The following is a 15977-nucleotide window of genomic DNA, read 5'->3' as shown; positions in this document are numbered from 1 at the left end:
TGCTCTGGCTGCTCTCCTTCTAGTTCCTTTAAGTGTGCTGTTAGACTTTGTATTTCGCTTCTTCTAGTTTCTTGAAATAGGCCTGGATTGCAATGTACTTTCCTCTTAGGATTGCCTTTGCTGCATCCCAAAGAGTTTGGATTGTTGTATTTTCATTTTCATGTGTTTCCATTTATTTTTTAATTTCTTCTCTAATTGCCTGATTGACCCATTCGTTCTTTAGTAGGGTGTTCTTTAACCTCCGTGTTTTTGAGGTTTTCCAGACGTTTTCCTGTGGTTGATTTCAAGTTTCATAGCATTGTGATCTGAAAGTGTGCATGGTATGATCTCATTTTAAAAAATATTTATTGAGTGCGTCTTTATGACCCAGTATGTGATCTATCTTGGAGACGCGCACTTGTGAAGAGAGTGAGTTCCATAGCCTCAGGATGTAGAGTTCTAAATACATCTGTCAAATCCATCTGGTCCAATGTGTTGTTCAGGTCCATTGTTTCCTTAGTGATTTTCTGTCTAGTTGATCTATCCTTAAAACCCCCTGCAATTAGCACATTCTTATCAATAAAATTGTTTCTCTCTGTGATTAATTGTTTTATATATTTGGGTGCTCCTGAATTCAGTGTGTATGCATTTATAATTGTTAACTCTTCCTGATGGATAGCCCTGTAATTATTATATAATGCCCTTCTTCATCTTTTGTTACTGCCTTTACTTTAAAGTTGTTTGTCCGATATAAGTATGGGTACTCCAGCTTTCTTTTCACTTCCAGTAGTATGATAGATATTTCTCCATCCCCTTACTTTTAATCTGAAGGTGTCTTCAGGTACAATTTATTCAAGTACCCCTTCAGCCCCCTTTTCTCTGTCTTCATCTTCTTGAATTCCTATGATACGGATATTGTTCCATTTGATTGCACCACTCAGTTCTTGAATTCTCCTTTCATGCTCTTGGATCAACTTTTCTTTCTTTTTTTTGGCTTCTTCTTTTTCTATAATTGTTCTTGTTTCTATAATTGTTCACCAATTCTTCTCTCTGCCTCTTCAATCCATGCAGTGGCTGTCTCCATTTTATTATCCACCTCATTTATAGCATTTTTCAGTTCATCATAATTATTTTTAAGGTCCATAATCTTTGTAGCAATAGCTTCTCTGGTATCTTCCGTGTCTTTTTCAAGCCCAGCATTTAATTTTATGACAATTGTTGTAAATTTTTGCTTCGTTATGTTGCTTATATCTGTTTTGAGCAATTCTTTAGCTGTCATTTCTTCCTGGAATTTCTTTAAAGGAGAGTTTTTCCGTTTTGTCATTTTGACTAGCTTTCTGTCTCTTGTCATTTTTAAAAAAAAATAATAGTTTATTGTCAAATTGGTTTCCATATAACACCCAGTGCTTCTCCCCACAAGTCCCCCCCCATGGCCATCACCTTCTTTCCCCCTCCCCTTCCCCCTTCAGCCCTCAGTTCGTTTTCAGTATTCAATAGTTTCTCATGGTTTGTGTCCCTCTTTCTCCCCAACTCTCTTGTCAGTTTTAAAAGCTTATTTTGCACTCTGCACCTGCAAGTTCTGCTATATTAAAAGAGGCTCATTGACTGTTCACGGCATGTCCATTTAGGAAGTGTTCTTTTAATGGTGTTCCTTGGTCTCTCTTGTTGTGCTTTTGGTTGTTTTATTTTCCTACTTGTGGTGGTATTTGGGACTCTCCACCATGTGTACTTTGGCTTATTTCTTGAGCTAGCCCTGGAAAGGAAGACAGACAAACACACAGGGAAGAAAAGCACACAAAGACGCAGACAAATAAACAAGCAAACCAAAAGCGGGGGAAAAATAGGGAGAACCAAACCAGCAAAAGACAAGGACATTCTAAAAGCATCAAACCAGAAATGTCAGCTACAAATAAAGAGCAGGGTGGAGGCAGTGCTATATAAAAGTATATACAAAGTGAGAAATGACAGGGGTGGGGACAAAGAGAAGTTGAATATTGAACAGGCAGATAAACTAATAGGCTTAATTCAGAGAGAGGAAAGGGAAAATATGGTAGGAGACGAGAAAGAAACGAAGATAGTGTTACTCAGAAAAATTATATAGTCTGATCATTCCAAGGAAAGGGAAAGGAAGGTAATGATAGAGGTGTAGAATATGCATCAAGAGAATGGATTAAATTTGACTGTTTAAACAAACCAATAACCAGAAAGCCCAGCCAGTGGCGGGGAGAGGTAATAATGAGAGAATGGAAAATATATCTGAATAGCAAGAACTGATTTAGAGTTAATTATGGCAACCCACAATGTTGGTCTTGCCCCAGGCTCAGGTTAAAAAAAAAAAAAAACAGCAGCTCCACAGTGCAGATGGGCGAGATTTGGTGTAGGCAGGTTTCGCCTCCTCTGTGGGTCTCTTGGGATGCTCCTCGAGGACCCGCCTTGGTGGTTGTGGGGAGAAAAATGGCAGCGCCCCAGTCCCTTCTTGAACCAAGCATTGCAAGTCACTCTTTTGAATCCGATCTCCCTGTGCCTTGGGCGTAGTCAAGGTGGGCTGTGTTGTATTTGCCAGCCCCGCCTTGTTTCCATTATAAATGTAATGATTACATTTATAATGATTATCTCATTAATGATATAGCCCAAAATGTAATCCCGCAGGCCATAGCACTTCCTAGTTGGGGATCAAGTAGGGGAAGCAGGGGGTCAATTCTGACTGGGACGGGGCACTGAGTCCAAGGAAAGCGCTGCAGCTAGAGATAGGATCTCTCTCTGGATGCCCTGTGGTTAGCGATGGGATGACAGGATCTCTCTCCATCCCCAGCTGAGTTTTTTCTCTTCTCCAGGGACAGTTCTACGAGTAGTTTCAGCTGTTCTTTCTCTTCCCTCATCTCTCCGTGGAGGGTGCCTCCGGGTCCTCACCCATTTTTATCTTCCCCAGTTCGCAATCACACACCTATGGTGCTGTCTTCTTAGTGGACTCTGTCTCTTTTCCTCCCAGACTCTTGCAGTTCATTGTCCTTTGAATTAAGCCTTTCTTTGTTTGAGAGATGTGGGTGGGAAGTAAGGAGCTCCCTACTTCTCTGCCATCTTGCCCAGAACTTCTGAATCAACCATCTACTGATGGACATTTAGGTTGTTTCTATATCTTTGCCCTTGTGAATAATGCTGCAATGAACATGAGAGTGTAGATATCTGAGGTCCTGATTTCAATTCCTGTGGATCTGAGTGGGGTTGCTAGATCATATGGTAGTTCTATTTTTAATTATGCGGGACTTCTATACTGTGTTTTATAATGACTGTACTGATTTACATTTCCACTAAGGAATATAAAGAAATCCCACTAGGGTTCCCTTTTCTCCACACCCTCACCAACACTTGCCATATATATCTGTATGTGTGTGTATATATATATATACACACACATATATATACATACATATATACATATATATAATTTTATGTATTTGTATTTTAATAATGGCTATTCTAAAGGTATGAAATGATATCTCATTGTAGCTTTGATTTATATTTCCCTAATGATTAATGATGCTGAGCATTTTTACATATAGCTAATGGCCATTTGTATGTCTTTTAAGAAATATCTATTGAGTCCTTTGCCCATTTTTTAAATTGAGAGTTTTTATTTCTTTGTTTTTTGCTATTGAGTTGCATAATTTTTTTGTATAATTTGAATATCAACCCATTATCCCATATACAATTTGCAAATATTTTCTCCCATTCTGTAGGTTGTCTTTTCGTTTTGTTGATTGTTTCTTTTGCTGTGCAGAAATTTTTAGTTTGATGTAATCCCTCTTGTCTGTTTTTCCTTTCTTTGCCTCTCATATTCAAAGAAACATTACCAAGACCAGCATCAAGGAACTTTCCCCCTATATTTGCCACGAAGAATTTTATACTTTCAAGTTTTACATTTAAGTCATTAATTCATCTTAAGTTGATTTTTGTTTATAGTGTATTATAAGGGTCCAATTTCATTCTCTTGTATGCAATTATCCAGTTGTTCCAGCACTATTTCTTGAAGAGACTATATTTTCCCCCATTGTGTGTTCTTGACACTCTCCCTGAACATTAGTTGACTGTATATGAATGGATTTGTTTCTGGGCTCTCTATTTCTGTTCTTTATAGCTACTTTTATGCTAATACTATGCTGTTTTGATTCCTAAAGCTTTATAATACTGTTTGAAATTAGGAAGTGTGATGCTTCCACCTTGTCCTGCTTGCTCAAGATTGTTTTGACTATTGGGAGCCTCCTGTGGTTCTGTATGAATTGTGGAATTGTTTTTTCTATGTGGAATTTTGATAGGGATTTCATTGACTTGGTGGGTCATATGGGTTGTGTGTAGACATTTTAACAATATGAATCTTGAGTCTGTGAACAGAAGATATCCTTCTATTTATTTGTTTATTATGTTATTACTCAATTTTTTACATCTTTAGTTATTTAAAGTAATCTCTATACCCAACTTGGCGCTCGAACTCACGACCCTGAGATCAGGTCACATGCTCTTATGACTAAGCCAGCCAGGTGTCCCTCAGTTTTTCAAATTAATGCTTCATAATTATCAGTATGTAGAATTATCATTTCCTTTGTTAAATTATTTATTTCTGAGTATTTTATTCTTTTGGTTGCTTTCTAAATGAGATTATTAAAAAAATTTCAATAGTTCATTTTTAGTGTATAGAAATACAGCTGATTTCTTATATGTTGATTTTTTAAATAACTTTAATGAATTTGTTTTTAGTTTTAACAGTTTTTTGGTTATATTTAGAGTTTTTAATGTATCGGGTCATATTGTCTCCGACAGAAACAATTTTAGTTTTTCCTTCCAATTTGGATGCTTTTTTTCTTGTACAATTACTCTAGCTAGGACTTCCAGTACTATGCTGAATAAAAATGGAAAGAGTGGGCATGCCTTTCTTGTTTCCTCTTTTAGAGGAATGGTTTTCAACTTTTCATTATTTATTCTGGTAATGGTGAACTTGTCATAAATGTACTTTATTGTGATGATATACAATCCTTCTATACCTTATTGGTTGATAGTTTTATAATAAAGGTTGTTGGATTGTGTCAAATGCTTTTTCTGTATCTATTTAGATGATCATATGTTTTGTAATGTGTCTTTTGATAATGTGGTGTATCACAGTTAATGATTTGCATATGTTGTACCATCCTTACATTCCCAGGAATAAATCCCTATTGATCATAGTGTATGATCTTTTAAATATGTTCTTGATTCAGTTAGATAGGATTTTATTGAGACTTTCTGGATCTCTATTCATCAGGTTATTGTCCTTTACTTTTCTTATAGTATACTTGTCTGACTTTGATATAAGGGTATTGCAGGCTTGAAAATGAGTTTGGGAGTGTTTGCTCTTCTTCAAATTTTTGAAACAGTTTGAGCAGAGTTGGTGTTATTTTTTTCCCCTTGAAATGTTTTGTAGAATTCACTATACAAATCATCTGGTTTTATGCTTTTCTTTGTTGAGTAATTTTTAATTTTAGTATTGATTTGTTCAAAATTTTTATTTCTTCATTATTTAGTCTTGGTAGCCTGTATGCTTTTAGTAATGTACTCATTTCTTATAGGTTATCCAATTTACTGTCATATAATTGTTTATAATAGTTTTTTATGATCCTTTGTGATTTCTTTGGTATCAATTGTAATGTCTCCAATTGTTAAAATAATTATTTTGGACTTTTAAAAAGTTAATCCAGCTAAAAGTTTGTCAACTTTGTGTATCCTTTTATGAAACCAACTCTTTGTTTTGTTAATTACTTTTTTTTCTTTCTTCCTTTCTTGGCTCTATTTCATTTATTTCTGGTCTCATCTTTATCTTTTTTTTTCCTGTGATAACCTTGGGTTTAGTTTATTCTTCTAGTTGCTCAAGATATAAAATTAGGATGTTTGAGATTTTTTAAATTAATGTAGGCCCTTATCACTTTTAATTTTCCTTTTAAAACTTACTGTGTCTCATAAGTTGTGGTATATTCTGTTTCCATTTTCATTTGTTTCAAGATACTTAAGGGCGCCTGGGTGGCTCAGTCAGTTAAGCCTCTGACTTCAGCTCAGGTCATGATCTCATGTTCGTAGGTTCCAGCCCCGCCTCGGGCTCTCTACTGACAGCTCAGAGCCTGGAGCCCACTTCAGATTCTGCGTCTCCCTCTCTCTCTGGCCCTCCCCTGCTCGTACTGTCTCTCTCTGTCTCTAAAAAATAAATTAAAAAACATAAAAAATTAAAAAAGATTATTTATTTATTTGTTTATTTATTTATTTATTTATTCTTTGACCCATTGGTTGTTCTTGGATCTGTTAATTTAAATGTATTTGTGAATTTTCAAATTTTCTCCTGTTATTGATTTCTAGTTTCATACCACATATCATGTGGGTTGAAAAGATAACAAATTTAAACTTGTTTTATATGATCTATCCTGGTGAATGTTCCCATGTGCACTTGAAAAGTGCACATGCTATTGACTAGCATGTTTTGTTTATGTCTATTTGGTTCATCTGACCTAATGTGAAGTTTAAATCAAATGTTTTCATACTGAATTTCTGTCTGGTTGCTCTGTCTATTGCTAAAAGTGGGCTATTAGAGTCCCTACTCTTATTTTATTGTTGTCTATTTCTCTCGTCAGTTCTGTCTATATTTGCTTTATATATTTAAGTGTTCTGATATTGGGTGCGTATATACTTACCATTGTTATATCTTCTTGATTACTTGACCCCTTTATCATTATATAAGGTCTTTCTTTTTGTCATGACAGGTTGTGATGTAAAATCTTTTTGTCTGATATAATTATAGCCATCTCTGCTCTCTTTTCATTACCATTTTCATGAAATATCTTTTTACAGCATTTCACTTTCAACCTATCTGTGACCTTAAAGTAAGGCAGCATATAGTTGCTTTTTATTTTTAATATCTATTTAGCCACTATGTATCTTTTTGTTGCAGAATTTAATTCACTTAAAGTTAAAGTAAGTATTATTAGGTAATGACTTAGTATTGCCACTTTTTTTCTGACTGTTTCACACTTCCTTTGTTTCTTTCTTTTTTCTCATTTTCCCTTGTTATTTGATGATTTATTTTTTTGTAATAGTATGCTTTGATTCCTTTATCTTCATGTTTTGTGTATCCACTACAGGATTATTTTTTATAATTATCATGAGACTTACATAACACTTTTTATGTTAATAAATTTATTTTAAACTGACAACTTTTATTACATATAAAAACTGTATACTTTTATTCCTCCTCAAAGTTTTTGTTATTCATGTTACACATTATATATTTTTATGTTGTATGTTAATTAGCAAATATTTGTAGCCTTAGTTATTTTTTAATACTTTTGTTTTAGCCCTTATACATTTAAGTGATTTATCTACCATTATTGTAATTTTAGAGTATTCTGAATTTAATTATATATTTATCTTAGTTTTACACTTTTGTATGTTTTCATATTGCTAATTAGCATCCTCTGGTTTAATTTGAACCCTTTTTAGCATATCCTGTGGGGCCACTTGTGATAAACTTCTTAAGCTTCTGTTAGTCTAGAAATGTCTTTTTTCTTCTTCATTTCTGAATAACATCTTTGCCAGTTATGATATTTGTGGTCACCACCTTTTTCTTTTATCCCTTTAAATATGTCATTTCATTTTCTCCTGGCCAGCAAGATTTTTGCTGAGAAATGTCATGATAGTTTTATGGGGGCTCCTTTATATTAGGTAAGTCATTTTTGTCTTGCTGCTTCCAAAATTCTCTTTTGTCTTTGACTTGACAATTTCATATAATGTGTCTCAGTGAAGATCTCTTTATGCTTAATCAATTTGGTTGGGGTTCTTTATTTTTCATGGATCTGGGTGTTTATTTTTCTCCCCAATTTGTGAAAACTTTTTGTCATTATATCCTTATAATTTTTGAAACTTTCTCTTTCTCTGCTCCTTCTGGGACTCCTATAATGTGTATATTGAATTTTTTTGGGTTGGTATTCCATAAGACCTGTAAGATTTCTTCACTCTTTTTAATAGTTATTTTTTTCTTTTTGTTCCTATGACTAGGTAATTTTAAATGATTTGCACTTAAGTTCATTGATCCTTTCTTCTGTATGCCATTGTCTGCTCTTATAGACTACAACAGGTTACTACTGTAACCCTTTTGTGGATTTATAGTCCAGTCATTGTATTCAGCTCCAGGGTTTCTGTTAGGTTATTTTTTATGATATCTTTTGCTTAAACTTCTGTTAGGATATTTTTTATGATGTCTTTTGCTTAAACTTACCATTTTGTTCATGATTTTTCCCCCAGATTTCATTGAGTTGTCTATTTGTATTTTCCTATCTTGTTGAGATTTTAAAGATAATTGTTTTGAACTATTTTTCAGACAATTAGTAAATCTCCATTTCTTTGGGATCAACTACTGGAGCTTTATTTTGTCCCTTTTGTGATATCACATTTCCTTAATTCTTCATGTTCCTTGAAACCTTGAATGTTGTTTTCACATTTGAAGGAGTCGCTTCTTTACTACTGGCTTCAGGAGAGAAAGAGTTTTACCATTCAGGCTAGAGATACTGGGGTCTCTACACTCTATGTATGCACTTACTTTATTCCTCCTTATTCTCCTAGGGGAGAATATTGTGTACCTTATCTTGATTTTGCAAAGCCAGGCCAGGTGATGAGCTCCTCCTATTTATCTTCCCTAGGGCATTTTCCTGAAATTTTCGAGGCTACACACCTCCTAATCCAGCAGATCCAGCTGGATGCTGATATTTGTATGCTCTCTGTGGGAGCTTACATGCATTGTCTGCAGGGGAGCACAGGGTGTTGACCACAGGACAGGAAGGGGTGCATAGAATGCTGGTTGTAAATACTAGCTAGTTACGGGATCTGTAGGTGGAGGTCTTGTTGGGTTTGTGGGCAAGGTTCTTGTTCGAGTCCACAATCCAGTCAGTAGGACCTGCCACTTGCTTAAAACCATGTATTGATTGCTTCGTGCTCTGGCCTTTTCTCTCTGCTCTTAGCTATCCCTGGATTATTCAGGTTTCCCAATTCTTTCAATGTTCTGAGTATGGAAAGATGGATACGGGTCTTTTGGACAGCCTCTTCACAAGGCTGGGGAAGCTGAGGCCTTACTTTGCTCTCACTTTTTCCAGGGGGAGAAATCACAGATAAGGCAGTCTCTCTTGGCCTGAGCTGTGCCGACTTACCATGGGTAAAGTGAAAGTATTTTTCCATTCTCTTCAGTGTTTGTTTTTGCTCCAGTGGGGTGCTAGAACCTCTCAGCTGCATGCTGTGGCTTTCATTAATGTATTCTAGTTCATGGGTCATTGTTAAAATCAGTTTCTATGGGGATGTGAGGTATGGAACCTATTTAATCATCTTACTGATGTTTAGGAGAGAGGATTTTTTTATTTCATTAGGTCTCAAATGTCCATTTACTTTGTAGAACATTCAAGTTACATTTCAAAAAGTGCCTTAACTTTTTATTGATTTGATGACTAGGTTAGTGAAAACTTTTATGGAATACAGTAGTTTTAAGCAGAATCAGGAGGCCTACATGTGGGTATCAGATGGCACAGCAAGCAATGGTTTGAGTTGGGATGAGATCAAAGAATCTGGCTTTAAAGGTCAAGCAGGTTAAAAATCCAAAGGTAGGATAGTTTTAGGAAGGGTCTTATAAGGAGGAACTAGAGTGAACTTAATCCTATAAGAAGGGCTGTTTTCTGACATGAAATCGTAGCTACAATTGTGTTTCTACTAGCAATACTTACAGTTAAACACATTAGAAATTTAATCATTTTAACCTATCATTATAAGCTGGAGAGACATGTTTACTGTTTCTAACACATCTTCTAGTGGCATTTGAGCAAGCAAAGAGTAAATTCTTTTGTACTCAATGTCTCTTCTTAATAGTAATATCACATTGGAAGGATATTTTCAAAAAGGCTTTAATTGATTTAATAATTGTTATGAAATATTGGAATAGAATGTTTGTACTAAAATAGTGAGCCAAAGAAAGACATGGCAAAATTTGCAAATGAAATAAGGAGGTAGATTTAGATGTAAATGAATCCTTCACATATGGCCAAGCCTATGGTAGGGTTATTCCAATTATATGCACTGGATAAAGAAAATGTTAAATTTGGTATTTGTAAAATCAATTTCCTTTCAATTTTTTTTAACATTTTGTCCATTTAAAAGAGAAAAATGGAGAGACTCAGTAATAAAACAGAAAAATAAGAATGAAATAAATCATGAAAGGAAGAATTCTTCTGAATAATTTTAAGGCATTTAACCAATTTTATAAAAGATCTATTTTTAGTTTTTTTGTTATATTATGTAGTATGTGAACATTATACAGTGAATTATATACAACAACTCTAGGAGACAGATCCAATCTCCAGTTACAAATGTAGGGCATACATGGGGTATCCAACATGTGATGTGAGTCATCAAGAAATGCAGTACTGAACAAACACTGGTGACTACTAATTCTTTTTCTAATTGTTTTGAAATGTTTCCTTTTCTGTAATAATTTTCTATTCCTAACTTGGCCCTAAAATTATAATTTAAAAATTCTTATCATGCTTTATATCCCAATGATTCATCATAATGTAATGTAGGACAATGATCAATGTAAGATACATACACACAGTATAATATACCTGTGTGTGTGTGTGTGTGTGTGTGTATGTGTGTACATAATGTAAGATTAGACATTCTGACCACTGGGTATGTCTGTGTATGTGTGTATGCATACTCACATATGCACACACATTTTGAAGATCATTGTATGATTTCATTTTAGGTTAAGGGTTCTTCAGAGACCTTTTATTTGATACTAATTCTTTCTCCAATTACCACATTATGCTTAAACCTTGGAAAGGCTTTCTCTCTTGATATATTCTAATAAAGAACCCATAGAGCCACATACCCTCCATCTTTTCTTCATAGGCTGTAGATTATCTTGACTTCTATTGCCTGAAGACTTATATCTAACGGAAACATTAAAAATACCTTGTCAGGTTCCAGTGGTGGGAAATAGTTGGAAGTTATATTAGATCAAATGGAAGACAGAGTTTTACTTTGAAATGAGTAATTAAATTCAGAATTCTCTTTGATATGTTAGTGTTGAGGTTATTTAAAGTGTATGATTTACAGTGATGCATGATGAAAATAATATTGAATATTGAATACTACACAACTTGTATATTCATCTAAACTTTACTGTTTATTCACCTAATGACCTTGGTAAGACAGCTCCAGCCTGATTCCTCACAAGTTGAAGTGTGTGGTTACCTTATCTTTACTGCCCAACTCTTTATAGAGTTGTCAGGATGGTATGATATATGTGAAAATATTTTGTAAACAATGAAGTTCAATATTAAGGTAAATGCTGTAAATAATAGTTAATATGTGCCATGTACTATATTAAGCCTTCTCATAATTTTTACATAGTTTTATGAGACAAGCAACAGCAATATTCCAGTTTTACAGATCAGAAAAGTGAGGTTCAGAGTGTGAAGGACACGTGATTGAGTTCACACTGTAGGTGAGTGGGAAAGGCAAGATTTGGATACTGGTCTGTCTGACCCTAGACTTGACACTCATAATTAAACAATGTTTATCACTCACTTGAATAATAATTGTCATGTAGAGTTATGCATGGAAATGAAATTCTCTTTATTATCACATCTGAATTCTAAGTGCAAAAATGAAATAATATTATTTTTCTTAAAAACAGAATACCATGGATTTCTAACTATCTGAATGTGTTCTTCCCTTAGAATTTAATTATCCTGGATCCACTCACAGTGACTGAAGAAGAAATAAGACCATCACTAGAAAAACGTCTTGAAGCCATTATCAGTGGGGCTGCATTGTTGGCTGACTCTTCCTGCACAAGAGATTTCCATCGGGAACGGATTATCGCGGAATGCAACGCCATTCGCCAGGCTCTCCAGGACCTGCTTTCAGAGTACATGAACAATGTAAGTAACTGGTTTTCCACCAAGCCCTTACACTGGGTATGTGTTACAATTCTTTCTGTGTACAAATATAATAAATTACAAATTAGTACATGATTTTACATGGTTTGGCTTTCTGAGTTCTGCTCACAGAGCACAGCTTTGAAACAGGAATTTCTAGGGGTAGGATCCAACAATATATAATTGTTTTGTTTGAGGATATATTTAAATATTAGTTGAAGAAGAGAGTTAGGATTGGAGAAAAGAAATTGGAGTTGCACATCAGTAAAAAGAAGATGAAGGAAAGGTCAGGTTGTTCAGGATTACATTGGTGAATAACAAAATTAGAATTTAGATAGTATTAGATAAACTCAATGCTACAGAGATCCGGATTCATTTCTGAAGGTATAAAGAGTTCCTGTAGTTTGTAACTTTGGCTCCTAACCTTTATCACATGTGATATAATGTCATTATTTTTTTGCGGTTTTAGTTACCTCTTAGGAATGTTATAAATGTTATCTAAATTTAGGGAAATGCAAAAGTATTTGTTTCAAGTCCTTTTGGCTGCATCTCATATATAGTCATATGTGATATATTTACTTCATATGTATTTTTCTACACCCATCTATGGAGTATGTATGCCAATTCTTACACTTAAATCTTATTTGTTTTTAAAATGAACAAGAAAGCGTTGAAGACATTGTCAACCATATATTGATCATGAAGCCTCCTTAAATAATAGAGCTAAATAATATGAAGGATTTATAATACATATAATATATATAATATTTTGTTCATCTTCTTTAAAAATGGAATTATTCAAGAATTATGAAAGTACATTTCGAAAATTATTAGTTATAAATCATATGACTTTTGGGGTATGAGTTGAAGATTTAGAATTGTTCAGTATAAGTAATTTATGTGAATAATTGAAATGTGCTAAAATTAGTTAATGAGTTTTAAGGCTCCTTTTGTACATTTGATGTATCTCCATACTCTTAATATTTTATGACTTTGGCTCCTGGACAAAAGTCTTTTGCCTGTCAGGAGATCAAAGTTGTAAAGCAGATTTTGTTACTAGGAAGAACATGTTAGTAATGTCATGTCCTGCTTCTGAAGCTAGAATATCTTCATTTTTGGCATATAATATATTCTTTTTTTATTTCTAGTATTTAAAAAAATTTTATGGAAAATTGTGACAAAACATAAGCAATAGAAAATTATATTGGGGCACCTGGGTGGCTCAGTCAGTTGAGCATCCAACTTTGGCTCAGGTCATGATCTCACAGTTCGAGGGTTCAAGCCCTGCGTTGGGCTCTATACTGACAGCTCAGAGCCTGGAGCCTGCTTCAGATTCTGTGTGTCCCTCTCTCTGTGCCCCTGTCCTGATCATGATCTGTCTCTCTCTGTCTCTCAAAAACAAATAAATGTTAAAAAAAGAAATAGAAAATTATATAAGAGAAGCATGAACCCAGAGAGCATATATTTTTAAAGAGGTTTTAAAAATGTTTGTTTTTGAGAGAGAGAAAGACAGAATGTGGGAAGGGGAGGAGCAGTGAGAGGGAGACACAGAATCTGAAGCAGGTTCCAGGCTCTGAGCACAGAGTCCAATGCGGAACTCGAATAAAAAACCATGAGATCATGACCTGAGCCAAAGTCGGGTGCTCACTGCAATGAGCCACCCAGGTGCCTCTCTAGTTAAAGATTTTTTAAGGGAATTCAGCAATTATGAAACTCAGGAGGTAATATTGTATTGGATTTCCTTCTCCCATGATCTATATTAAAATTATTATTCTCATATTTATAGATATAAATAAAATTGCATGTTTATTTTAATCTATAAATTATAAAATTGCAGATAAATTCACTTTTCAGATATAAAGTTGTTTTATTCTTTTAGATGCAAAAGCAAACATACACATGCACAATCACTCATATACATAGTTGGGGATGGCAACGTAATTGTGGAGCTTGATGCAAAATGAAAATGCAAGTACCCTTGTTTAAAAGCAGGGAAAAAACTTCTTTTCCCTCTCACAGTCTTGACTGATGTGAGAAAAGTGATTGTTACTTGCTGCTTAATATTAGTTTCTGTATTACATAGGGGTACTTGTGGGAACATGCAGACCCTCACAGGTGTCTTTAGCCCTGCTGCATGACCATGACCCACTTTGCCCTTGTGCAGAGACCCCCACCAGGAGTGGAGTGTGGCAGAAACTGTTGGGGGAAGAGCAGGTGGCTAAGGACCTGTGCCTGGAAGGCAAGACTACATGTGAGTCTAGGGCATATGCTCCATCAGACTTCACTAATATACACAAATTCAAAGATAAAATTATTAAACATTTCAAGACTGTGGTAGCAAAGAATTAAAGGCCAAGCATGGTGTTCCTTTCTGAGTATGGGGCCCTGAGTGCAGTCACAGGGCCCTGAAACTGGTCCTGTGTGTCATAAATACATACCACATAAGTGATTTCATGGCTCTCTTCAACTTTGGGTTAAAAACTATTTGAGTTGAACACTATTCATACCAAAGGTGAAGTGATGAGAACATTCTGCCCTGGGTGTAATCATTAAGAAGGTGCACTGTCTTTAGATATTTGTAAACAGTAATAAAACCAACTAGAAGTTGGTCTGCTTTTTACTATCACCATACTCTAGCAATTCTAAATGTTAAGTGATAAAGTGTTTTCCTCAAAATTTTGTTTTTTCTAAATTCTAAACAATGTCTGTGGTTATAATTGACTTTTAATAATATGTGTGAACGATTCGAATTGCACATTTTATGATCGTCCTTTATTAATCAGGACATTCCATAGGCATTTAAACAGCAGATTCAAGATAAACAACAATGACACAATGATTATAAAGACAAAGAACTAGAAATAGAGTCACTTCAATTCTAATATTCTATGTTATCACTCAGAATTTTTATTTAAATTTAAAACCATAACAATAAAACAGAATTTCTAGGGGTAATATTTGTATTAGGTTAATGCAAATTTCACGCATGTGAAGTCCCTATGTGAAATTCTTTATTGAACTTGGGCACTAACTTTGAAATTTGTCCTTCTTTTAAAACTTGTCAATTGCTTTACAGTTAAAGAACAAATCAGAAAAATAATGATTATTACTGAAAAGTAATTTTGTCATATAAAGGAGAGAGGTGTTTAAATATCTACTTCAGGTATAAAACATGTGAAGTGAGACCTATATATATGTGTGTGTGTATATACACATACATACGTACACTAATATGTATAAACATACACTATTCTTTTTCTTAACCAGGGTTGCTCTGATAGTTTCAAGGTCCATTTCTCAAGCACACATAACTTATTTATGTTACGAATATCCTTCAAGACTATACTTTCAGGGATCATTTCTATAGTTCGTTACTAATATCCTTGTATTAGGTATGTTGGTTTTCAAACAAGGTAAGTTCTATGTTAGAAGAAGGAAGTGGAAAGAAACGTTTTCATTTCTAATATGCAAATAATCAAGATAAGAGGTAAGTAGCTTTTAAAAAAGTCATGTCCAGATAATTATCTTATATATTTTTTAAGGGTAGACTTAAAAAATTTTCAATTATTTAATTGATTAGGTCACACTACTCTTCATGCTTGATGGAGGCTGTTTTCTTCTTCCTCTTCCCCCCCATGTTTCCTCGTCTCCTCTTCTGACAAACGAGAGTAAACACCCCCTGAAAACCATTTCCTTCATGGCACTTCCCATTTTTAGCTCTCGTCCCTGTTGGAATTCCTGCATTTACTTGTGTGCCTTCTTTCCTGGACAGGAGCTCTAAGACAATGAGGGCTATCTTCCTGGCCCTTAGCACAGAGACTTTCAGGTAGCAGGTGCTCAGTGATTATTATTTGGTTACAGGTAAATTGAATTTAGTGCTTGCTTCTTCTCAGTTTTTAAAATTAAAATGGACTCTGTGCCTAAAGCAACTAATTTATATTTGTTTATTATAGTAAATAATAGCCATGGAGAAAATATGAGGAGGATTAATGGTAAGAATAGAAA

The 15977-nt window shown here is 34.5% G+C and overlaps 1 protein-coding gene across 2 annotated transcripts in view; it reads left to right on the top strand.

Annotated features, from left to right (window-relative positions):
* CTNNA3 (catenin alpha 3) overlaps positions 1-15977 on the top strand; it is a 1635386-nt gene that overhangs the window by 426839 nt on the left and 1192570 nt on the right. For both annotated transcript variants that reach the window (XM_029931758.1, XM_029931757.1), the window contains exon 7: positions 11772-11975. In XM_029931758.1, coding sequence (XP_029787618.1) covers positions 11772-11975 — 204 coding nt within the window. The remainder of the gene's footprint in view (positions 1-11771; positions 11976-15977) is intronic.

This window comes from Suricata suricatta, chromosome 2 (genome assembly GCF_006229205.1).
Source record: "Suricata suricatta isolate VVHF042 chromosome 2, meerkat_22Aug2017_6uvM2_HiC, whole genome shotgun sequence".
Taxonomy (NCBI): Eukaryota; Metazoa; Chordata; class Mammalia; order Carnivora; family Herpestidae; genus Suricata; species Suricata suricatta.
Note: the sequence above shows the minus strand (reverse complement) of the source record. Positions and strands in the feature narration are given on the sequence as shown.